General features: G+C 43.4%; 1 protein-coding gene across 8 annotated transcripts in view; it reads right to left on the bottom strand.

Annotated features, from left to right (window-relative positions):
• The window catches only part of ADGRL3 (adhesion G protein-coupled receptor L3), a 342,564-nt gene that overhangs the window by 169,574 nt on the left and 146,846 nt on the right, over positions 1 to 26,144 (bottom strand). For all 8 annotated transcript variants that reach the window (XM_056347177.1, XM_056347131.1, XM_056347148.1 and 5 more), the window contains exon 4: positions 17,344 to 18,144. In XM_056347177.1, the coding sequence (XP_056203152.1) occupies positions 17,344 to 18,144 (801 nt within the window). The remainder of the gene's footprint in view (positions 1 to 17,343; positions 18,145 to 26,144) is intronic.

Consider the following 26,144-nt stretch of genomic DNA (forward strand, 5'->3'; position numbering starts at 1 on the left):
CTTTGGAGTATCAGATGGGAAGCTGCAAAGAGCTCAGATTAGCCTGCGGATGGACATCGCCAACACTTAACTCCCACCCATGCCTCCACTGGGCTGGCTAACTCATGCCTCTCTTCGATTCCTTTGGGTTTCTTTTTCCCAGGCATCTGTGTGTGACTGCCTGCATGCATGCGGCATACGTTTTCCAGCTTCAGTTCTCAGGGATTAATTGGCAGAAGTGTTTGTCACGGTTAAGTAATTTTATTTAATTTGCACTGTTTGAAGATATTTGGGCAAAAGGGAAAAATAATTAAAATTTAATTACTTTTTTTTCCCCTTCATAATGAGAAACAGTTGCATTTCTTGGAGACTCAGCTGGGAATAGAACATCACTCAGATTTATTGTTAAATATGCAACAATATAAAAAAATATCAATGATCAATCTCTTGTAATAGAAGAATGACAAGTCCAGGATAGATAAAACAGATCTCTAGAATTCCATACGGAAACATCCAAAGGACTTTCTTACAGGTTTCTAAAAACCCACCAAATACACACTTTTACTGAAAGGCTTGAAGATGTCACTCTAATAACTCACACAAGCTATGGGAAGTGCCACCTTTAGTGACAGGCTAGAGTCGGCCATGCATGTTAAGAGACTTCATAAAACTCCCTTTTTTCTAATTTCAGCGAAAAATACTGTTTGATTTCTGTAGTTTCAAAGTGGAAAAAAAGGCCACCTAAGCCCTCCTCTCTCCTTCATGTCCTCACTCACTATACACGGCCACCAGAAAAGGATTTGGCTTCCTTTAAAAAAACCCAACCAAACAGCACAACAACAAAACCAACAAACAACTGGAAAGGTGCAGAGGAGACAAAGAGTGGAATCAAGGACAAGTAGCCTGGGAGGAAGACAGAGAAATGGTCCAAGCAGGCAGTGATCAGGTCAGGAAAGCGAAAGCCCTGACAGGATTAAATCTGGCCAGGGATGTCAAGGGCAACAAGAAAAGCTTCTATAGGTACATCAGTGATAAAAGACTAGGCTAGGGGAAATGTCGACCCTCTCCAGAAGGAAATGGGAGACCTGGTTACCCAGGACATGGAGAAGGCTGAGGTACTCAATGACACTGTCACCTCGGTCTTCACTGGCAAGTGTGCCAGCCACACCTCCCACACTGCAGAAGGCAAAGGCAGGGACTGGGAGAATGGAGAGCTGCTCACTGTAAGAGGAGATCACATTCCAGATCATCTGAGGAACCTGAAGGTGCACAAGTCCATGGGACCGGATGAGATGCATCTGCGCAAGTCCTGACAGAACCGGCAGATGAAGTGTCTAGGGCACTATCCACCATATTTTAGAAGTCGTGGCAGTCCAGTGAAGTCCTCATGGACTGGAAAAGAAGAAACATAACTGCCATTTTTAAAAAGGGAAATAAGGAAGACATGGGGAAGTACAGGCCTATCAGTCTCACCTCAGTGCCCTGCATGATCATGGAGCAGATCCTCCTAGAAACTACAGTAAGCCTTATGTAAAATAAGGTGGTGATTGGTGACAGCCAACATGACTTCACTGGCGACAAATCATTCCTGACAAATTTGGTGGCCTTCTATGACGGATTTAGAGCATTGGTGGATGAGGGAAGACCAACTGACATGGACTTGTGCAAACCATTTCATAGAATCACAGAATCATTCAGGTTGGAAAAGACCTTTGAGACCATCAAGTCCAACCATTAACCCAGGCCTGCCAAGTCCATCACTAAACCATGACCCTAAGCACCATATCTACACATTTTTTAAATACTTCCAGGGATGGTGATGCATCAAACGCCCTGGGCAGTCTGTTCCAATGCTTGACCACCCATTCAGTAAAGAAATTTTTCCTAATAACCAACCTAAACCTCCCCTGGCACACGTTGAGGCCATTTCCTCTTGTCCTGTTGCTAGTTATCTGGAAGGAAAGAGCTATTCCCTCCTCCCTACAACCTCCATTTAGGTAGCCTCCTCCTCTCCAGGCTAAACAACCCCAATTCCCTCAGCTGTCAGTCGTCAGCCTTGTGCTCCAGGCCCTTCACCAGCCTCATTGCCCTTCTCTGGACACACTCCAGCACTTCTGTGTTCCTCTTGCAGTGAGGTGCCCAACACTGAAAATAGTATTCGAGGTGCAGTCTCACCAGTGTTGAGTACAGGGGGACAATCACTTCCCTGGTCCTGCTGGCCACACTATTTCAGATACAAGCCAGGATGCTGTTGGCCGCCTTGGCCACCTGGGCACACTGCTGGCTCGTGTTCAACCAGCTATTGACAAAAAACCCCTCCAGGTCCTTTTCCCCCAGGCAGCTTTCCAGCCACTATGCCCCAAGCCTGTAGCACTGTGTGGGGTTGGTGTGACCCAAGTGCAGGACCTGGCACTTCTCCTGGTTGAACCTCATACAACTGGCCTCAGCCCATGGGTCCAGCCTGACCAGATCCCTCTGCAGAACCTTCCTGCCATCCAGCAGATCAGCACTCCCCCACAGCTTGGTATCATCTGCAAACTGACTGAGGGTGCCCTCAATCCCCTCGTCCAGGTCGTCGATAAAGACATTAAACAGAAGTGGCCCCAGTACTGAGCCCTGGGGAACACCACTTGTGACCGGCCACCAGCTGGGTGTAACCCCATTTACTGCCACTCTTTGGGCTCAGCCACCCAGCCAGCTTTTAACCCAGCACAGAGTACACCCATCTAAGCTATGAGCAGCCAGTTTCTCCAGGAGAATGCTGTGGGAGACGGTGCGAAAGGCTTTCCTAAGGTCCAGACAGACAACATCTGCAGCCTTTCCCCATCCAGTAGGTGGGTCATCTTGTTGTAGAAGGAGATCCAGTTGGTCAAGCAGGACCTGCCTTTCATAACCCTGTGCTGGCTGGGCCTGATTCGATACCATCCCACATGACATCCTTGTCTCTAAACAGGAGAGACATGGATCTGACAGATGGACCACTCAGTGGATAAGGAATTGGCTGGGTGGTTGCGCTTAAAAGTGTTTTGGTCAAAGGCTCGATGTCCAAGTGAAGACCAGTGACGAATGGTGTTCCTTAGGGTCAGTACTGGGACCAGTACTGTTCAACCTCTTTGTCGTGACATGGATAGTGGGATCGAGTGCACCCTCAGCAAGTTTGCTGATGATCCCAAGCTCTATGGTGTGGTCAACACACTGGAGGGAAGTGATGCCATCCAGAGGAATCTTGACAGAGGTGGGCCTGTGTGAACCTCATGAAGTTCAACAAGGCCAAGTGCAAGGTCCTGCACCTGGGTTGGGGAAATCCCAAGCACAGATACAGGCTGGGTGGAGAATGGATTGAGAGCAGCCCTGAGGACAAAGGCTTTGGGGTGTTAGTGGATGAGAAGCTCAACATGACCCAGCAATGTGTGCCTGCAGTCCAGAAAGCCAACTGAATCCTGGGCTGCATGAAAAGGAGTATGACCACAGATCGAGGGAAGTGATTCTCCCCCTCTGCTCTGCTCTTGTAGGGCCCTACTTGGAGTACTACATTCAGGTCTGGGGCCCCCAACATAAATAAGTACATGGACCTGTTGCAACAAGTCCAGAGGAGGGCCATGAAAATGATAAGAGGGCTAGAGCACCTCTCCTGTGAAGACAGGTTGAGAGAGTCAGGGTTTTTCAGCCTGGAGAAGACTCCAGGGAGACCTTATTGCAGCCTTCCAGTTCCTAAAAGGAGCCTACAAGAACACCAGAAGGGACTTTTTACAAAGGCATGGATGAAAGGAAAAAGGGGAATGGCTTGAAACTGAAAGAGAGTAGATGTAGATTAAAGGAAGAAGTTCTTTAATGTGCAGGTGGCAAGACACTGGAACAGGCTGCCCAGAGAAGCTGTGGATGCCCCATCCCTCAAAATGTTCAAGGCCAGGATGGATGGGGCTTTGAGAAACCTGGCCTAGTTGAAGGTATCCCTGCCCATGGCTGTGGGGTTGGAGCTAGATGGTCTTTAAGGCCCCTTCCATTCCAAACCATTCTGTAATTTTACTCTGTTCTATGATCTACTGAGCATACATTACCATTATTGGCCGCTCCATGATACACAGAGCCTTTCCTCCTGTGGTCCTTGGCCTTCTGCTATGTCCACTTTCAAACTAGTGCTGTTTAAAGACCTTACTTGCAGGCAGCCACAAAGCTCACCTTTTCCCTGGCCCCCTGTTTGATATCAACAGCCTCAGACATTTTTTTGACACAACCACAATGGTTAACAGGCAACCTCTGTGGCAAGATGCACCCACAGAGGTGTGTGATCATTCTTGGCCAGCCCTGGGCTATATGGTAGCACGTAACCTCCCAAAACACCAGCGCCTCTGTTCCTACAAAAGATCCTCATCTCCATGGGAAAGAAGGAACAACAGGCTCCTCTAAGCTCCTCCAGTAAGGAAATAGGTCATGTCACAAAGTGACTGGAGGAATCAGGTTAGTACCATGATGCTAAACAGGTCTCTGCAGTCCATGCACAGAAGTAAGAATCACGTTTTAACCTCACGTCAGCAAGCTGTGCATAAACCTTAGGTATGCACAAGCCTATGTCTGCTGCTTCTGTATCCGCAAGCCTTCCTGGGAAGATAAATTAAAGAAATGCACTGATGCATGCTATATTTTTCATGATTATTCTTTCTGCAGATTAAAGCCAGTTTTCAAATCAAAGTAGGAATAGGACAGTAAGGTCACTGTAACAAAACCTGTATCTGGAGGTGACCAGCTTTTACAGCTCTGGGTCTACTCGCTAAAGCAAACAGTCATCACTGCTAAATGTCAACTAACTGCAGAAAAAAACTTTTCACATCATTTCCCCCCAACCTACAAGTCATCATAAGGGGGAAATGTAATGAAACATGTAAAGGCCATGGTTTAGCAAGGTGATGCTTACTGCCTTCAATGTGCAAATCGGGTTGCATGGAAATCAGTAGCTCAAAACTCCCACTGGCATTACCCTGTACCAGCTAGCTCCAAAGACATGTAGGAGTCATTTTTGCTAATTTGAATTTTTTTTCTTTGGTTACAGCTGATACACACACTGTCAGCTATGTTGAGGCAATGACTTCCAAACACGCACAAGATCACCATGGTCACAAATTACACTGCAAAGGGAAGAGAGGACTTCCCAAGCCTTCCTTGACACATGCCCATTTTAAAGGTTTCTTCTCTCCATTGAAAAAACAAGAAAGAGGGGGTATCATGTCTACTCTCACAGTGCTTAATCTAATGAAGCCACAGCCTTGATAAACTGTCTCTTAGGTGGTCAATAACCCTAAAGAAATGTCTAAAGGTAGTTTATCCGAAATATCACAAAATATGATGTTAGAAGGAAAAAATATATTCTGACAGCATAGTATCTCAATTCAAATTAAGACTTTTTTTAGTGCAGCCCATTTATATTTGTATATTAAGAAAATGACAACCTCTTCCACCAGAATTTGCCAGTACAGCAACGCTCTTAATAAAATAAATGGTTATTTACCAAAATGCTTCTTGTATCCTCTGTAGTTCACTGCCTTGCATCATCAAATTTTTCTACCCAGTGTAAATACAGGCTCCATAAAAAGAGTATGGGAAACAAACTGCAAAAAAACCCCTAAACCAACAATCAGAAAACCCATTAGGAATTAAATCTTCCAATACCTTATGGAAAAACTGCTGGAACAAGATTTTGCCCTTTCCAATGGACAGATGTTCACATCAAGGAGAAAATTAGAACTTGATGACAAACTCTGAAGTTTAAATGTCACTCCCTACCACTCTGGTTCATATAAAAATGGAAGTGGCATTAAGAGAGCAGTATGCAAGCTCTGCAGACTGGTAATTTCTTCTAATTGAAAAGCAGAGTTTACAGACACATTTAGTAACACTAATCATAAAGTACACATCTGAAAGTAGAAGGCTTTCTTGATTTTAGTGCCCAGAAAGCCGTTTTCTCACTGCTAGTGAACTATTTGCTTTCACAGTCTATTCAGGAATTTCACACTCCATGGGACAAGTTTCTAATACCTTTAAAAAAAATCTAAAAATCTCAGACCTACCCATAACTGTCACAGAAAGCAACCTCCCGAGCATCTTCAGAGCAAGGTGCAAAGCATGCAATTCAAGAAGCACAATTTTGACTTTTTATGTACGATGCAAAAAGGCACAAAAAGGAGTCACTGACTAGGCAATATAACCAAAACATTTACAACGTGAATACTATTTTACCTCTTTAACACTAGAGGAGAATATCCACCCAAGAAAGGCACTCCATGAAGTGATGCAATGATTTGTCTGTGTGCCTTTCTGTAAGGTACACTCCAGTTAAAGTCAAGTCATTAGGCTCAGTACAAGAGGAAGCGGATGAAATCCAATCGAATGCATTACAGAGGTCAGACTAAATGAGCTAATGGTCCCTTCTGGTCTTAAAAAATCTATTAATCTAATTCAATTCTCTGTTCCACTCTTCATACCAGAGTCAATTTAAACTCATTTATATGAGAAGAACACATTACAACAGCCTAACACAACATACCGTGTTCTGACTGTGCAGTTTTAGTCTGCCCAAAAGCTTCATCTACTTCCCATCGAGCTCAGGAGGCGGCTTTGTTTATCCATAAAGAGAGCTTGTATTTACAAGCAAGGCACCAGGCAGAGGCACCTCTTTCAACACAACACTGGATGAACCTGCATCTGAAACTATATGAATTGACCAGAAACTTTCCACACCGCTTTCCACCTTGCCTTGTTTTTTGGGTGCTGGTATTCCTCACTCAGATCTGATACTCGCCACGATGAAGAGCACAACGCTGTATTCAATAAAATCTGTTCCAGTCACTCCAAGGATATCTCCTGTGAATAACTTGTAACACTTAATATTGCACCAAGAAAATACTTGGCAGTCACTGTCCAGTGAGAAAAGCAAGCATGTACATGCAGAAGGCCAAAAATAGTCATGGCTGTAAGTCCCTCCAGTGTATACATATACTCCTGTGAAGCAAATATATTTTATTACCTCTCCCTCAAAAAAACCCCATACAAACAAAAAAACCCAACAAAAAAACACACCCCCAAAAAACCCCCACCAAACACACACACACACAAAAGCCAACAACCAAAACCAAACCCTCTTTTTCTTCTCCATGCAGCCTTCCCATAGTATTTCCCTCCTTCTGTAGCCTCAGTGTTCACATTACCATTACCAGTCATTTGCTTAATTCAGCAGTACAAGAACACAAAACATCACATCAGGCTGATTGACTTTATCAAACCACAGCATCCTTCTTACACATGCCTTGGATAGAGGGAATAATCTAACACAGTCAGAAGGGCAACTGAATTTGAGGCCGATATACAGGGGCTCACAAAAGCTCTTCTTCACACGGTATATTGGAAAGACTCTGCAAATGGACTAAGGATTTCTTCTCTGCTGGCATATCTATACTTGATGCCACTTTCTCTCTGCTTGCAGCATACACACAGCCCTTTCCCCATCTCAGTCCTAACATCAACAGATAAAAAAGAACTGCTGAGCTGCCTAATGCCTCATCTCTTCAGTAGCTATGTTAGTTTATTCCAGCTATTTGAGGGAAGCATGAATGGCATCCCAGTAAGCCAGCTCAGACTGGAATAAAGGCAGCTGATTTTCCCACCCTCTGTTGTGGCCAGCATATGACTTCCATAGTTTTCTGCTGTGATATTTCTTTGCTTCCCCACCCCCCCCCCCCCCTCCTTTTTCAGTCTCAAGCAGCTGATACTCTGTGAGAACACAGAGCCAAGGAGCTGCATAGCATGAAACACCCAGTTTGCTTATTCAATCTTTTTAAACCAAATCCCATGTTTCAGTGAAATGTGCCTTAACTCCTGTTTCCTCTCAGCACATTTTAACCACGCAAAAATCCTATTTACAGTGAAAAAATCCCATTACAGTGAACAATCACTACATTCTTTTAATGGACACATCTCTTTCACCTAAGCCTTCGTCACCGCCTTTGCCCTCCAATCATGAGTACACCCTTAAAAAAAGTCTTTTCAAATAAAAATGTATGGCAGATATTATGACTCAAATTCTTACTGATATTCACTATTTGTTCCAGCTTACAATTTATACTGATACATATGTACATCTATTCGGATGGTTTAGACACAAATCAGGAAGTCAGAAAGTCTCCCACCGGCAAAATGCAATTCCTTCCAGGGCAAACAGAAATCCACTGCAGACTCGCTCCTGAAGTTCCTAGTCCAAACTCCCACAAACTTCAGAGGATTTGTATGAATAATGGCTGAGCTGAAACTCTCCAGGCACTTTAGGATTTTGTCCCAGAAACTCTTTCATTATATTAAATTTTACTCATGCATACTCGGCAGACTCATCTGAAAGAAATGGACACTGTTTTATTGTTTTTTTTCACAACCCAACTCTCCTGATTTAGCATAGTTACTAATGCCAAAATGCACTTTAAGGTGTGCTTCAAAGTGCCTATTATCTCTTTTCTCTGGAATCTGCCTATCTTCCCCTATCAGGTTGCTGACAGCATCACTAAATAGCATTTCACAGCCATTTGTGGCTGGTCCCATTTCTTCCAGAATGTGGAGATCTTCAAAATGGCTAATGAGATTCTTTTTGTACCTTTAATCTAAATTCCCTTCCTATCAGCAATCCATCAAATCCTACCCTACCATGAGAGTTCAGCTGGACTTCTGAGCATTTCCATTCCTCAGGTATGCCTTGGGGTACTTTTTATCAGCACAGTTATACCTCATGTGTCTGGCAAGCTGACTTGCTGCCACATCTTAAGGATAGGGAGATGCTAAGGGCAGCACAACTTTCTGAAGTCACGGGAAGGTTCTGTAAAGCCTCCCCGTAAAGGTTCAGTGATTTTGTAGCTTACTTGTAAAGAGCTTTTTATGTCTCTTTAACCTGAGTATCAAGGCCAGGAGTATGAAGGGCATCCAGTGCATCCTCTGCTTGCTTGCACTCTAAAGCAGAATATGGCAGGGTATCTACATCTGCTTTCTTGGCTTTATTGGTTAAAAAAAGGAAAGAAAACCTCTAACGGCAGCACTGCAGAGTGCTGGCAGCACTGAAGAAGTTAATTAACAACACTGAACTAGACTTCAGGAGACGAGTCTTAATAAGTGCTGCTAAAAATATTACAGTAGTCATTTCTAGAACAAACACAATCAGCAGCAGACAAGCGAGGAGAGCGATCCAGACCCATGAACTGCCATGGTGGAGGTATTTTTGTAAAGGAGCAGGCATAAAGGCTGCTCATTTTAAAAACAGTAGAAAAAACCCCAAGCTGGCACATGAAGAAAGCATCCAGGACCCCATGCCCCAAGCTAGGTTAGTGTCCCGGCAGCCAGGCCAGAGCAGAGCTGAAAGGAGCAGAAGGTGTTTGCACCATACAGGGCCAGTCTTGAGGAATCAGGTGCACAGATACAACCCAAGGTGAGAGGATAATGCCTTGAGCAAAAGCCTGGCAGGTTACAAGCCTTTTTTGGGGTAGGAGGAGAGAAGCTAGCAGAGGGAACAGCTCAAAAATAGAACATCCTCGAGTCTCTTGTTGGGCTAAACCCCCAGCCTTCTGCAGATTCCCCCTTCACTGCACAAAAGATAGAAAAATCTGCTGACCAAGGGATAAACAATGCATTTGTCACTAAAATCCGTGCATAAAAATCCAATGCTCAAAAGCTGTCTCTAGTACATGATGCAGTCCTCTCCTGCAAAAAGGCGGCCTCGGACATTTGCTCCATGTCACATTTCACTTCTTGCCTCTGGGAAACAGCTCAGACCCAAAGGGCTGGCACACTCATAGCTGGGTTTGATGCAAAGTATTTGCATCGGACTGATAAGCTGCGGTGGATATCAGTGTGACAACCTGGTGGTCTTGAACTTAATGAAATGACAATTAATCATAACTCCAGGCTAACTCCTCAAGTCAAAGAGCTCGCTGCAGAAGAGGAAGAGCCAACATCCTTCATACACAGTTAATGCTTTTTTCCCTATGCAATCACCCTGCTATCTTCGGCTGTACTTCCCATGCTTGCTGCCAGGAACAGCCATCTCAGCTTTTCAGACATGTTCTTGGCAAGGTGCTTTCACCCTCCTGGTGTTTGACAGGATTATAAAGCGCCGAAGTCTCCGGCCTTCTTTTGTTTTGAAGCTTGAAAGTGAAGTTTAGCTTAATCATTTTACCTCTTGCTGACCTTCCCCCAGTTCAACCGTCCTGGCTGCCCACCGGCCCAGCACCCAAGGGAGGACCCCAGCCCACAGTTATTAGCTGTGACTCCATGGCATGCAGGTCTTACGGCAGATTCCTGTCTGGTTTGCTATGGTAACAATGACCTCAAGGAGGATACCGCAGTATTCCATTTAGCTTCTGGGTGGGGTAGGTCTGCTGTATCATTTTCTCAGGCTGGCTCAAATAAGTGCCTCAGAGTTGGGAGCAGTGACCCAAGGCAAAGGAGGGCTCCTCCACCTCCCTTTGGTAAGGCTATCTCCTGTGCATGGTCCTACTGAGAAGTACACGTTTATTCAGGAGGAACAAGCAACCACGTATTTATTTGTACTGGAGAGGTAATGCAGATACTCCCACTGTGCTAACCAAACAGTATTAATATTTATGAAATGCTCCACAAAGGGAGTACTTTGAGGCTGAATAATCTTGCACTTTTTAAGGATTGTTTGTGAGATGGTAGAGGAAAGAGCTTTCCTAACAAAAACCAGAAATCCCTAATTCCAGAAAAGTGTCCAGTGGTATACTTTTCTGTCTTTTCTTTTTTTAATCAAACACTGCTTAAAAAGAAGGAAAATTTGAAACAGGATAAAAATAAAGAGACAAATGAGGCTTCAAAATGGGGAACAAATGCAATTCTGGATCCTAGCACACCCCAGTTAAGTGAAATACCTTCCTGTCCTTCTGAGCTTAAGGTACCAGCTGGCCAGCAAATGTAGGCTGAGGTGCCAGCATTGTTATAAAAGGTGTGCTGCTTTCTTCACCTCCGGACTTAGGCATGTCCTCCTATCATAAACAGCAAAAAGGGGCTGAAATTTATAGAAGAAATGGGACACATATATGGGCAAATATTAGAGGATAAAAGCTAGGGCTCCAGTCATCATGCGTGTTTAGCAGAGGCTGCTGAACGCGAGTGCTGATCTCTCTGAAAAACTCTAGCAACACTGTGCAACCAGCAGCTGTCACTGTAAGCAATGAAGAGGAACAGGAATGAGAGAGCTAGGGATGCTCCTAGATGGGAGGAAAGGAACTGGAAAATAAAAAACACAAGAGAAGCCACAATTAAACACTCAGCAGCTCCCTAAAAGTGGCCCTTGTCCACCAGGAGAAGCTGCTTATCAAAATAGCTCGGCTAGCCTTTTAAAATGCAGCCCAAATTCAACTTCAGAGATGCTAAGTGTGGCTTATATCAATGGGATCTCGAAGCGATGGCAATTCATATCCTGTGCACAAGTGGGATTTAAGATTCGACAGCCCTTTTGATGCGTTTCCCAGGCAAGGATGTAGGGCGTTAAAGGCAGGCAGAGCAGGATGCCGCTTCCAGCTACCTATTAGCACGTGACAGCTTTGAAACATTCAAGATCCTCTGCCCACTATCCACATTACTCAGCTGTCAAAGGAAAGGCCTCAGATTTATGATGTGAAAATTACATTTTAACGAGGTGTCACATGTGTTTAAAGTTCTTATTCATCACCATACTGCCATATCTTTTACCCAAGACACAAATGCACTTAATTAGCATATTATAAGGACAGAGGTTTCACCTTATCTGCATTGTAAAACTGCTTTAGGAAAAAAAAAACCCCACAAAACAACAAAACCACAACCTAACCACTCTTACTGAATAAAATGGTTGCAATCACATGTGAAGAGAGCGTCCCACAATATTTAACAACATGTGGAGAAGTTTGACATGCACCCTCTGAGTTTTTTTAAATATCACAGATATGGACGGAAGGTTCGTATCACATTCGATTACTGGACTGGCAGTCCACAGTGTTAATATGCAATCTATGGAAGCCACTTAAGCACAATGAGGCTGTATTAGAAGTCTTACATCATATCACTGTCCTCCTTATGTATTGGGCATATGTATTTATTAACTTCATACATCTTTTAAATACCCTGTGTTGTAATGCCTGGGTTTCCTTGACATAATTTAAAACGGGAGGTCTGTATTTCCCATGTGACTGGAAATGGCTGCCAGGACTTCCAAGTCCCAGACAAACACAGAAGGGATCCTTATCCCGGTTCAAGTCCTTCCCTGGACTTCTCCACTGCTGAACTACAGGACAGGCTCCAGTCTGTACCCCTGGTCTAAATGTACAGCTGTGCTCATCCTGAGCCCCCACGTGAGAGCTGCTGTCACTGGCGTGGGGCACCTCAGACATTTAAAGACAAAACTTTCTTCTTCTGATCTTTTTGCTGCCCAGGAATCCCTATGTGGTGCCCAGGCAGGAGCCATGACCACCTGGGGAGGTGCAGAGATGCAAAGCCAGGAGATGTGTGTTTGTATGCAGCACGGCACTGGGAAGTATGATGGGAGCACTTTACCTTTTTGGAGAGGAGGATTTGTTGATATTTTCTTGAATTTGTTTACACAGACTGTATCACAAGTGGGTGATGATTAAAACAGGTAACTCTGGTGAATATTAAGACAGATCAGGTTGCAGAAAATTGTTCATTCAGTTGATACAGCCTTTCATTTCTCTGTCTGCACATGTCTAGTGGGGCACATAAAAAAATAACCTGAACAATTCTCTAGGTTCAACTTCTTGAAGAATGTCATGGAAAATACTGTTAGAGTTGCAGAGCTACTCTCACTATCATTTCAAATTAGCAAACTCAAGAGCAGCTACAAAGAAATAGGCCAAAGGCTCAGAAGCATTTACAGAGAAGCATCCTCCAGAAACCTCATTTTATGGCCATACAGCTCAAAGAAAATTGCTTCAAAGAATTTTGGCATAGTCAAGTTCACTTCTTGAATGTAGACATCAATGACAGGTTTCCTGGGATGTGCAGGCACTGAGGAGTGTTTACTTTCAAAACTGCTTTGGGGATAAACGAAAACAATCCCAGTCAAAAGGGAAATAAAAAGAGTGCGACAAATCCTTAAAATGCAGCTTTTCCCATTTCTGAGAAAAATGAACAATTGGTTTTAATTCAATCAAGAGCACAGAATTGCTTTTAGATGAGTTAAATTCAGCTTTGTGCCTCACATAAGACTTCAGAGTATTTTGTCTTCCTTGGTACCTTCAGCTGCTACAGAAGCTGAGCACAGAGACTCCAGGTTTTGACAGTCATTTACCAAGGAATAAAAGCTTATTTTTTTTAACAGCGGGTGAGAGAAGCTCTGTGACAGCGAAGATCTCAAATATGTTCCAAACCTACATGCACAAACATACCTCTAATTAAAACTCATAGAAGATGTTTAATCACTGTGAAGAGCCAGAGGATGTGATCCCTGCCTTTCCTGTAAGCTAAGCAACTCCTGCTGCCTCCCATTTTCCCTGAATGGTTTGGAAAACGACAGAAAATGTTTTATTCTATGTGAACTGAAGCTCCCAGCACCTATCTTTTATTTCAGATATCCTTGAAATGTATGATACCAGAGATTTCAAATAGGTTTCAAATATGTTACTGGCTACTTAAGTAGCTAAATGTATCACTTTCCTTGTTAAGATCGATTTGTGATTTTAAGAGCTCTTCTCCTAAAACTTCACCCTTAATTGTTTTTTAACAACCAATTTGTTCAACCCATCAATTTTATAATCTTTCTTTTATTTTCTAATTAAGCAGATATTGTTTACATATTTTGCTACTCAAACTGCAGCCCTAGGGAAAATGGCTGCATTGAACATTGCCTTGCTTTAAACAAGAGAAATACTAGAATTTTGGAAGAGGAGAAATACATATCCACAATCCAATCTTGTAAAAAATAAATAACTAAATAACCAAATAAAAACATCCTGGGTCTTCTGTTGCATCAGCTCCTGATCTGCTCTTTGATGGAGGAGCTGGGTTTAAGCCAGCCATATATTTAGTATTATATAAAGCAATGCAGCATGAAATTTGGTGCTAACCAAAAAATATGTTGCACTGAACTTGGAAGAGACACGGTCTCCCAGCTCCTCTCTGAAAAAAAAACCAAAACCTGGTGTCAAGCTCACCCATTCAATTCAAAATCAGTGCTCTGTTTGATTTACTCAAAAAATAACATTTATACTAGCCAGGCTGTACAGGTAATAGAGCAGTAAACTCCGTTTGCAAAGCTATTTTTCTTTGCATTGAAATGCTTTGGCCCATTTGAGCTATGTCAATGAGAATTTTACTTGCTGTCAGAGCAGTCCTCGCAAAAGTCCTCTAAACCCGCAAAACAGTGTGGTAATAATGGGTTCCTTATGCATTTCTGTCAAAAAGGAAATCTCAGAAATTTTCAGAGAAGAGAAACACACGTAAAATTCAGCTTTGTGGCCACATTCTATGATTTTATGTGCACCCTCAGTAAGTTTGCAGATGATACCAAGTTGTGGGGGAGTGCTGATCTGCTGCTGAGGGCAGGAAGGTTCTGCAGAGGGATCTGGACAGGTTGGATTGATGTACCGAGGCCAAACATATGAGGTTCAACAAGGAGAAGCGTCGGGTCCTGCACTTGGGTCACACCAACCCCACACAGCACTACAGGCTTGGGGCAGAGCGGCTGGAAAGCTGCCCGGGGGAAAAGGACCTGGGGGTGCTGGCTGACAGCCGGCTGAACATGAGCCAGCAGTGTGCCCAGGTGGCCAAGGTGGCCAACAGCATCCTGGCTTGTTTCTGAAACAGTGTGGCCAGCAGGACTTGGGAAGTGATCATTCCCCTGTACCCGGCACTGGTGAGGCTGCACCTCAAATCCTGTGTTCAGTTTCGGGCCCCTCACTGCAAGAGGGACACTGAGGTGCTGCAGCGTGTCCAGAGAAGGGCAACGAGGCTGGTGAGGGGTCTGGAGCACAAGGCTGATGAGGAGCAGCTGAGGGAACTGGGTTGTTTAGCCTGGAGAGGATACTCAGGGGGACCTTATTGCTCTCTGCAACTGCCTGAAAGGAGGCTGTAGGCAGGTGGGGGTTGGTCTCTTCTTCCAGGTAACAAGCAACAAGACAGGAGGAAACAGTCCCAAGTCATGCCAGGGGAGGTTTAGGTTGGATATTAGGAAAAACTTCACTGAAAGGGTGGTGAAGCATTGGAACGGGCTGCCCAGGGAGGTGGTGGAAACCCCGTCCCTAGAAGCGTTTAAAAAATGTGTAGATGCAGTGCTTAAGGACATGATTTAGTGATTGACTTGGCAGTCCTGCGTTAACAGTTGGACTGGATCATCTTCAAGGTATTTTCCAACCTAAAGGACTCCAAGATTCTACGATTACAAAGCTATCAAAAAGTGCACGAGAAGAACATCAGAAGAGGTTCACCACATTCCCTGACATCAGTTTCACCCTCTCATTTTTACCACCCGAAGCCAAAGGTTTTTTTCAGTTTTCCATCTGAGGCACTGGGGAATTTTAAATTGTCATCCAAACATGAGTGAAATTAAAGGGGCTTCAATCTAGAGTAACACAAGGACAAATCAAATCCTTGCATGTCACAGAATTTCAGTCCTATGCAAGGTTTTCACCTGCTCTCCCATCTCACCAGTTTAGACTGGGGAAAAGGGGAAAACCACTTCCTTTTATGTAGGAAACTTTTTCACTGATTATGGCCTTTTTTAAATTAAAGACAGTGTTACTGACAATGGTCACTGCATGAAAAAATGGCAGCAGAGAGTCTGCTGTAATACCTGGAAATGATTCACTGAAAAGGAAAGGAACTCTGTGAAATAGAAGGGATGCAATTGATTTTCACTCCTTGGGGATAACCAATAGCTCACAAATTGCTGTTTCACTCCGCCACTCAGAAAGTACATGCTCATCATTAAGCCGGGAGAATGAGAAGTATTACTTCATTTTTTGCTCATCTGAGATCTTGCAGAGGTCAACATAATTGAAAACATTCCTGCTCCTCTCTTAATAGTCACTTGGTTTTGTTCATCTACCTCTCAAGATTTCCTTCTCCCCTTCCTTACATTTTTGTATAAAAATGAGAAATTCATTGCCATTTTACTATTTTTATTCCACCCCCCCAAGATTTTCATATCCAGAGTTTCTGTCAGCATTTCTTGATTCATTTTTTATATGGATAACAGGCTGCACACAGGAAAAGAAAAATAAAAGCTCAGCAAACAGAAACCTCTTGACTTCTCTTTTGCAATCTGAAGCCCTGAATCCACTCATCCACTTCCGAGTTTCTTACTAACAAAGAAGTATGTTTTGGGAATAGCCATGTTATGAATCAAATTGTTTACTGTCCAAATTATATTAATTCTACCTTTCCTCTTAGTTTTTCAGCCTTTCTGAAGTACACAGTCCACCACAGGAACAACCTGATAACTATGACTACATCATGTATAGCAGTAAACATTTGAAAATGACTGAGCAAATGCTGTTTAGAAATTCTTGAACCGTTACATGAGTTTGGCCACAATCTAGGCTAAGTCATTTTACTAATGAAGTGGCAACTGTGAACATAATACTTGCAAAACAATGAAGTTGGTAACGTTAAGGGAATATAATCCAACTAAGTAATTACCGGCATAATTTCTAACAGAAAAAAAAGGTGGAAAAGCTGGGAATCCTCTGGGAGCCAGATGCTCCTCTCTTACAGAAAGTATAGCTGTCATGAAATGCTTTTTTTTTTTTTTTAAAAAAAAGCAGCTTTAAGACATCAACAATTTGGAGGATTTTGTTGTTGACCCCCCTCTCCCCCCGACTCTAGACCCACACTTGTGGGTGCATGCACATGCATGCAATTGGTGGTGGCTTCCTTAAACAGCCCAAACTGCTCCAGTTTAATCCAACAAAACCATTTAAGCTGGCTGGCAGTTTCCACCCAGCTGTTTGCAGTGACAGCAGCTTCCATGCTTTGTTTTGCCAAAATTCCTGAAGAAGGGAAGATAATCTGATGTATGGAGGAAAATTCAACTAAGGAGAAAAGACTGCTACCCTATGATGCAAACAAAGGCATGGACATTTGAGGACTGTTTCAGGTTAGTTATGGATAGCACACTCCTTTCTTCATTTCATTTCAAACTAAGATTATAAAAAAAAATATTCTGCACGTATTAATGTCTTAATATCCAACACAGTCTTGGGGTAGGGCTTAATTTACAGACAGCAGGCAAATAAGTAAGACAGGACTGTACTTCAATTTTATACCCTATTTGCAAGAAAAACAGACAGCCCGATTCAGATTTTGGCTCAGTATTAAAACTCTTACCTGCTCTGCTGTCCAGTGGGCCAAAATCCAAAGAATATTTCACAACATGATAGTTGTTCCATACATAAAGGAGGTTGTCCCGGGGATTATAATCCACAGCAGCAATGTACTGGTAGGAGTTTGGAAAGGGCACATCCACCATGCTATCCTTGCTTTGGTCAGTGTTATAGATGTAGTCTATTTTATTCCCTGTGGCTTCATTGTCATCATCTTCATACACAGACTTCACCACATATAAAATCCCACAGATCATGAAGGCATTAGAAGCTGACCTCTTGTCATATGCAGTATCCCACGTCCCTTCAATCCTTAACGTGTAAGGGTTTAACTGACTAATGACTATTTTGCCATTATTTTGTTCTGTTGCATAGATTACCCATAGCCCGTTCTCATCCACAGCCAGGTCTATATCAGACTTGCCTCCCCAGCGGTAGGGAGAGGTGTCGTGGTAATTTGCATTAGCTATAATAGCCTCCCCGCTTTTTATCCTTGTCCGCAAGTCAAACTTGACTATGTTCCTGGTTCGCTCCTTGTTGAAGAACAAAGCCCCATCATACACCACGAACCCTGTGCCGTCCACCCGGTGCGGGAGTTTGTAGGTTGTAGTTGGCCTCCCAGCAATGAAGTCATCCTTGGAGGAGTACTCCGTCAGCGTGTCTGTCCGGTATGGTGTCCAGGGCATGTAGTAGATCTTGTCAGACGCCTGCAGAGGGTCCTTGCACCAGGCACCAGATTGGTGGTCAGATTCAAACAAGTGTTCGCTCTGGTATACTCCTTTCAGCAGTCCAGGGCAAAGAAAAACTGTCAGAGGGGAAAAAAGATTTTAAAACAAAAAAAAAAAGTTAATGACAGGCTGGGGTGGATGGACCAAACACCTCAACAGCTTTTAGTTCTGGAGCAGAGGACACCTGAGATCAGAGGAAATCCAAGAGCAATGCCTTGTAGCTGGAGACTAGCCTTCCTGCTGGCCATGTCTCTACAAAGAGATTTGCTCCACCAAACTGATATCACTCCACGCCTCCCCCTCCCCAGCTTTCTCTATTAACTGTGGCTCATTTTCTTACTGCTTTTCAAATCTGTTTTTACAGATGTACTTACTTGGACCATTCGCCTTTGTAAACTCTGAAATGAATATGTGCCCCCAAAGGATTTCTGGGTTTGTATTTCCAGATTATATTCTGCAGTGAATCTGTACCTACTAGGTGAAGGGGTAAACTCCTGGGGAATTGATCCACATATTTATTTAACAGCCCACAGAAGAGTGGCCTAGAAATGGAAATAAGAGAAAGAAATTCCCATCCTTACAGCCCAAGCAATATTAAATATTTACAGGGTACCAACAGCAAAGCAGAGGCGAATCCCTAAGCAACTAGGAAAAGCGTTTAAAGCAGAGGGAGCAGAGGGGGAAACACCCATCTACAGGTCTGTAGTGTAACTAGAAATGAGGCTTTCAAAGCTGCTACAGGACACAGGAAACATGCAGTCCACACAATTAAAAATGAATGACGTATGGATGCTGAAAGGAAAAGACAAGGAAGGAAGGAAGAAAGGAAAGAAGGAAGGAAAAGAATAAAGTTTACTGGAGAGGAACCCAAGGTCTAGATTTTAATCAGTTAAAAAATGTCCTGTTAAATATAGTAGTAATTTAAACTTAAAAACATATACCTTCTATTGTTACATGAGAGGAGCACAGAAGAGCAGTTTGACTAACTGGGGGTGCTTTGCTGCTCAGACTTCAGGGGGGCTGAGAGGGGCCAGGGCATGCTCACTGCCTGGGAGGAGGCTCGAGTGGTGCCTGGCTGACCTTGGCATCACGAGAATGCCAACGCCAAGAGGCCATCCAGCTGGATGGAGAGACAAAAGGTGGGATGCTGTGGAGCAAAACTGGCTCACTCAGCCCTCATCATCCCTGGTAGCACCCTCCTGACCTGGAGGCACTGCACCCGCTTTGCAGGGAGAATATTTGTTGGTTATTTGTAATGCTGATCTCTGTGAGCATGAGTAGCACAATAACCATGACAATGGGATGGGCAGCAGGGAGGTGTGAAGAGGTGTCCCACCACGCTCCTGGTAGCTCAGGGCTGGCAGATTGGATCCTGCATTCATGCTCCCTGCTTAGAGCATAACCAATTATTTTCGGAAATGCAGCAATTGGTAATAGCCTCTGGAGAGTGAGACAGGATGAAAATCAGATTTAGTAACTGGTGTAAAAGTACATTGCTCTATTGGACTCCAAGTATCCACCCAGAGTTGCTGAATAAAGGGGCGCCATTTCCAAGAGATTTTTATGCTGTAATTAGATATACTTATGCACATACATACATACATATGCACACTTTCTAAAATCTTTGGGCCAGGAGAAGCATCAGTTATCTAAACCTTTGAATAGAAATTTAATGAAAAAAGTGGCACTGGTAAAAAATTTTCAGCAAAAATGAGTTATCTGGTGAAGTTGAGCAGCAGAGATACTAAATAAACTTTAACAAAAAAGTAGTGAGAATTAATGACAAAGTATTTCAACTAAAACGTTAAACTGTTAAATAACTTAGCCTATACATAAGTAATATATATATATATATAATTGGAAAGGTATTTAATTACCTTTTTGTTCCACTTCTATTGTAGAGAGAGAGGTAAAGAGAGAAAGGAGAAAAGAGAATAGATTAATGGTACTGTATTGGCCAAGTACTTTTCTTTACCTCTTTCACATGAAAAGGAAGCTTTATTAATTTACTTCAGTATGTGAACATTTTATATATATATTAAAAGCCTTTCCTCTGATACACACTGGATAATATGCAGACAAGCTGAACAAAATACAAATAAATTTTAACTTTACAAAAATCTTTAAGAAGAAAAAACCCAAACTCAACACTTGGGACATACCAAGCTTCATAAACTACTTGAGATACCTCAATAGCAGCAGCCTTAGACTAATTTCATAGAGCAAAATGAAATACCCATACACTGAAATACGACTGATACAGATTTATGTATAAAATAAAAACTCCAGGGAGAAATTTTATAGAATCTACATCTTTATGTATTTTGCTCAGATCCTGTAGAACAGAGATCCCTATTTTAAGCAGGAGACTATTCCCGTATGACATAAATATACTCCCTTGTGACACAAACAGAGAATTTAAGAGTCAAATACTTTGGTGGACATTCATAGAGTCTGGTCCTATGACTCTGAGAAACAAGCTTTAGTATGACTTGGAATAAAACATTGAAAATACTGTAATACTTACATGATTTACAAGAACTTGAAGACTTACAGTGTTAACGAGTTAAAAACATATAAGCACTATTTAAAAAGCCCAGCCCCAGAACTGGCTGGATATTTTTATGCGCATTATTCACCATGCATAATAATGCTGCTGAAGAAGCTGCGTCCCTTCAGACAAAACTCCTTGCAGTCAGAATAAATAAATGCAGTGCGCTTTTTAATTGCTAAATGCTCAGCACCAGTTTCTACAGCCAAGAACCTCCTCCAAGAGGCGTTGGGGGCCCTAATCCAAAAGCCACCTGTGGTCGTGGCACAGACCCCTTCTTCTTCCAGCACGGTGGGGCCCCCAGCAGCTTCTGCACACCCAGCCCTGGGGGCTGCTGGTTCTGTGGGGCCTTCTCCCCAAAGGTGTGGGAGAAGACAGGCCCCATAAAATATCACTGAGGGAGAAGTGAGAATGTGCCAGCATAACAGTATGGTTTTGACAGCTGAAAGATCTCTGTTCAGAGAAGCGAGACAGGAATGCAAAGGCATGCATGCATGCTTTGGTTTTGCTTGCCTAGAGTTTGCTCCAGCCTCTTTCAGGCCGAGACACTTGCCAAACGACTGTCCTCTGGTGCTGGGACTGCAAACCCCTTTGCATTGAGAAGTCTCATTCATTTGGATGGGAAACTGCAGGCTCAATGGAAGAACAATTTCAGGGTAAGAGTGCAAATGCATTGGCTAGACATGTGGATCTGCGCTGTGCTGTGTGGGGAGGCATACATCTGGAGCCAACTGCAGCTCCCAAAATAAATGTTTCCAAATTTCAAAACAGCCTTTTCTACCTGGGCTTTAATTCAGGCTCCTTTCTACCTCATAATAGGTTAAGGTTAAAGGCACAAGCTTTCACTATGTGGCTATCAGGGCTCTAGGGAGTACGGATGATGCATTTCCGTGCAAGCACCTGGTTTTTAAAGGGAAAGAGCCAGCAAGATTAAAAGGCACCAGACCCAGCAATTGGAGAAACTTACACAGCAGTTGCTCCCCCTGTCTGAGGCTGTGGCTGGCCACAGTTAAGTAAGGTGGTTAGAAAAACATTAAATGTCCCTGGTAAAAGCAAGAAAGCAACACTACATAGCCCCAAATGTATGGCTTCACACTGATTCTTCTGTCTTGATGGTATGCTGTACCTCTGGCGGCACAGAAGGTAGTAATTTACATTTCCAAATGAGCAAAAGCTTTTGTAATGCTTTTGAACAACAGTGTGATATTGTAAAGAAGGAAGAGTGAAGCTTCTGCAGGAGATAATATATTCATGACCAGCTGAGCAGAGTGACCTGTAGCATTGATTACCCTTGTCCTGAATACCTCATATGTGTTATTAGTGGTCAGTGCCAAACCTAGCTCTCCTATAATTTCAGACACTGTATGTGTTTTGGTGACCTCCTGCATAATGCTCTCCACTCAATATATCACCATTACATATTTTCCTCCTGCCGATTTAAGACTTAACACTTCTGAATTTCAATAATTCCTCAATTTATATTGGGACATCATGCTATTCGAACAGGTTGCATGGGAAGCTTGGAGGACTTAACTCATTGAGCAATATTAAAAGGAAGGGTCTAATTAGAATCATAGAATCACTTAGGTTGGAAAAGACCTTGAAGATCATCAATCCCAACTGTTAACTCAGGACTGCCAAGTCCACCACTAAACCATGTCCTTAAGCACTGCATCTATGCATTTTTTAAACACTTCCAAGGATGGTGATTCCACCACCTCCCTGGGCTGCCCATTCCAATGCTTGACCACCCTTTCAGTGAAGAAATTTTTCCTCATATCCAATCTAATCCTCCCGGGTGTGACTTGAGGCTGTTTCCTCTTGTCCTAGGGTCTGATTATCTCTTCAATTACACAACATAACACTGCAAAACTGTCTTCATAAGGTATTGGAAGAATTTTTAACATTTTGCCCAATTACAGACAATTTAACGTCTCTGCAATGCCTGTGCCTATCCACAGAATTTAAATACTGCTTATAGCACAGGAGGCACCTTACCTTCCCTACAGGGAGGTACAGAAAAAGTAAGCATACACAGTTATTTCTCTTCCAGTGAGATCTTCTGCTCCAGCTATTAACGCATTGTAGTAGAGCAAGGGTATTTCACCTCGATTTCCTACTCCGTTTGCAGGGCAGTGCCACTGGCTTCAACAGCACCAGAGGCCCAAAGGACCACCTGCCAAGTCTGAGGGGACTTACAGACAAGACTTTCCACATACCCTGATTTTCTCTGATTTCTTCGGATGGAAGAAAAACCAAGCTTAATGTGCAATCATGGGCTGCTACAGCCTGTGCGTGCTACGCCTAGAGCCAAGTGATCAGGCAGATTCCTGCCACCCATTCAGGGAAATCACACAAACACATTAATTGAATGCTCTTAGTACTGCTGGGTTGGGGCTCTGAAAATACATTCTTAATTTCTGGCACAATTAACACTTGAGCAACATTAACTGCTCATTTTCTTACCACTGCGTTGAGGTGCACTCAACGATTTAAGACACAAGGATGCAGTGGCAGAGTCCTGTAGAGAGCTCTCTCCCTGGCAATGCTTCAAACCCACAGCAGGAGCACAAAACTCCTGGAAAAAAATGGAATATGGGGGGATTTCAAAAGGCAACTACAGAAGTAAGTAAAAGGTTGTGCCTTGTACTTTGCCAGCTGGTTTTCTTCAGGACGTATTTAATAGCAGAATAAGTGACATCTCTGTTCCTGTCCTTCACAGGTCAAACTGATTTAATATACAGAGAATCAGCATTAAACACAGTTAATTACAAAATAAGACTAAGAAACAGGCTTTTGAGGCTAATCTTAGTAGCTCAAGAGGCAGCATCTCAGCCACGCTGAGGGTAATTCTTGCCAGTCTTGGCTAACTACTGCATCTCGCCTCCACCAACCAGCCTGACCAGATGCATGGGGAGATGAAGCTGAAAAGCAGTCATAGCACTAGGGAACCAACTAGGGAGAAACATCGCCAGAAGGCACAGCACTGGCCTTGCACCCTGTCCTGACAGATGACTCATGGTGCAAGATGGTGACCATCTCGCTGAGCTGACACTGTTTGGCCCTGAGCCCTGTTGTTCTGGACTCCAGCATTCAGCTCCCTCTAATGATACAACGAAGTCTTGAAGATGCCTTGTGGCAGGGCTTCTCAGACAAGGATGGTCTCAGATCTACAGCCTTTTCTTTCTTTCTTTCTCTGATCCCTAGACTGCAAGCTTCTTTGCGAAAAGCAAAGCACCCACAACTCTCTCAACCTCTGACTTGAGGGCTTCCCTGTAGCATACAGAGAGCTCTCCCAGTTTACACATTTCTCCCCAACACCCCCCCCCCCCCCCCCCCCCCCCCCCAATGTGTGGGTTTTAGGTTGAACAGGAACATATTAGGGAAGCTGCAAACCTAGCAAGGCACCCCAAAGTGTACCCATGTAGAGCTTGCTTGGAGATGAAGGCGCTCTTCTTTTTTGAAGACATGGTTGGGTGCTGGAGCCTCTGTGTTCCTCTACTAAAAGAAGGTTACAGTAAACAAGAGATGTGTTCAAAATTCAGGGCACCAAAGCACGTATCGATAACAGACTTCCTTTTAGTTATCAAAACAAAAAGCAGCAGTCTAGCCAACTAGGCAATATACAGGCGAGGGAGGCATCAGATTCCCAGCATGTCCAGCGTGGCAGATCACTGACGACAGGACCCCGCAGAGTCAGTGCTAAAGAAACTCTGTCCTCTAGGGTGTAGGAAAATCAGCTGTTGGGCAGGATGTATTCCCAGTCATGCTAATAGTAACAGGGCACATGAGGTCCTGAGCAGTTTCTCTTCTCAACATCTAAAACTTAAGAAAGTGGTTAAGGTCCTTGAGGAAATGCAGCAGCTGACAGATGATGAGAGTGGGGCACAGATACTGAAGGAGGGTCATCAGCTTCTCACTCGTCCCTCTGGTTCCTCATCCTAGCACTCAGCTAGCAATGCTGAAGAGGACCACACCTGTACACTTTTCAAACCCATAGCGCTCTCCCATCTAGAAGTGCAGGTGCTACACAGACAGATGCTGATAGGGAAATACAGTTGAAGGAAAGCTGAACTCTGCAGCAGCAGATGTAAAATAAATATATTTAAACCCAGGGGGTGAGAATCGTATAATCATAGGATGGTTTGGGTTGGAAGGGACCTTAAAGATCATCTGGTTCGAACCTCCCTGCTATGTGCAGGGCCACTTTCCACTTGACCAGGTTGCTCAAAGCCCCATTAAAATAGAAAAAATACGGAAATGCTCTTAAAACACTCAAACCCCCACATACAGTTTGCCAGAAGAACAGTTAGAGAGCTAGCTCAGCATTTATATGACACAAGATCTTTTGGCAACCTAAAATTCAAAACACTGCACAAGTACCCCTCTCTGTTTCATTTTCTTCTCCTGACACATAATTAAAATGACAAAAGAGACCACATAGCCAAGCCTAGCACTTAGTCCATGCAGCACAGATGCAAACCAAAGCACATGCCACCATTTCTGTCATCCACCTGCTCCTTCTAGGAAAGCCTGGGGTCGCACTGTAGTGCAGGTGGGTGGTTGCTGGACCCTGAACGCCCTAATAATAATGGGAACAGTTACATCCACTGCAGCAAGCTGTAGCCAGCAGAAGGTCAGATGACATTGGCCTGTAAGCAAAGGAAAACCAACAGCAATACAGTGGTCTTTGGTCTCAGTCCTTTCATTGCAACTGTCCTTGCTCCAGAAGACACAGCGACCAGCCTCTGTCCCCATCCACCACATCAAGCTGCCCCCAAGTCAGAAACTCAGCTCCTACCCCATTAGCCCCAGTGAAGCTCTCATAAAACGAGTTTTTAATGTGAAAAGCTTTAACATGCAACAGGGGAAGTCCTCTTGGGTCTTGGCTCAGGAGCAAGCACAGAGAATAGAAGAACTAAGTTTTCTAAGGCTACTTTGCCAATACATACTATTTCTACTTTCCCACTTTTGCCACCTAATCCCACTTTACTATCACTGTTTTTTTTTTCCCCCACTCAACATGACAACTTTTCTAGAACTCATTTCCCTTCCTTTTCAGAGCAAGAACAATGTCAGCTTCCTTTGGCAAGGTACAATAAAGAAACACACCGCAGATTGCACTTGGTGCCCCACCACTGCTTTACCTGGGGGATCTTCACTCGTGGTACTGGCAAAGACACACATGGATTTAAATGGGAAACAGACCCTATTCACATTGCCTGGCTTTGCAGTCAGGTAAAAACTGACACTTGAATGTAAAGCACTTAGATTTTCATACTCCAGTCAGAGGAATGAAGACATTATTCTTTATCCATTATATTGCCACAAATTAATTTTCTCACAGCTGCCAATTTCTGTTACGAAAGAACCACACACAAATTTGAGCCTCTCCATTGCAGTTCTCCACCAGAACAAAACTATTCTGCAAGCAGAGTTTTAAAGTTTGTTTAGGTTCAAATGGTTATAATAGTGGGACCCACTTAGGCTGTAACATTATTAACTTTTGCAGTGAACAGAGTACTT

This window comes from Falco biarmicus, chromosome 1 (assembly GCF_023638135.1).
Source record: "Falco biarmicus isolate bFalBia1 chromosome 1, bFalBia1.pri, whole genome shotgun sequence".
NCBI lineage: Eukaryota > Metazoa > Chordata > Aves > Falconiformes > Falconidae > Falco > Falco biarmicus.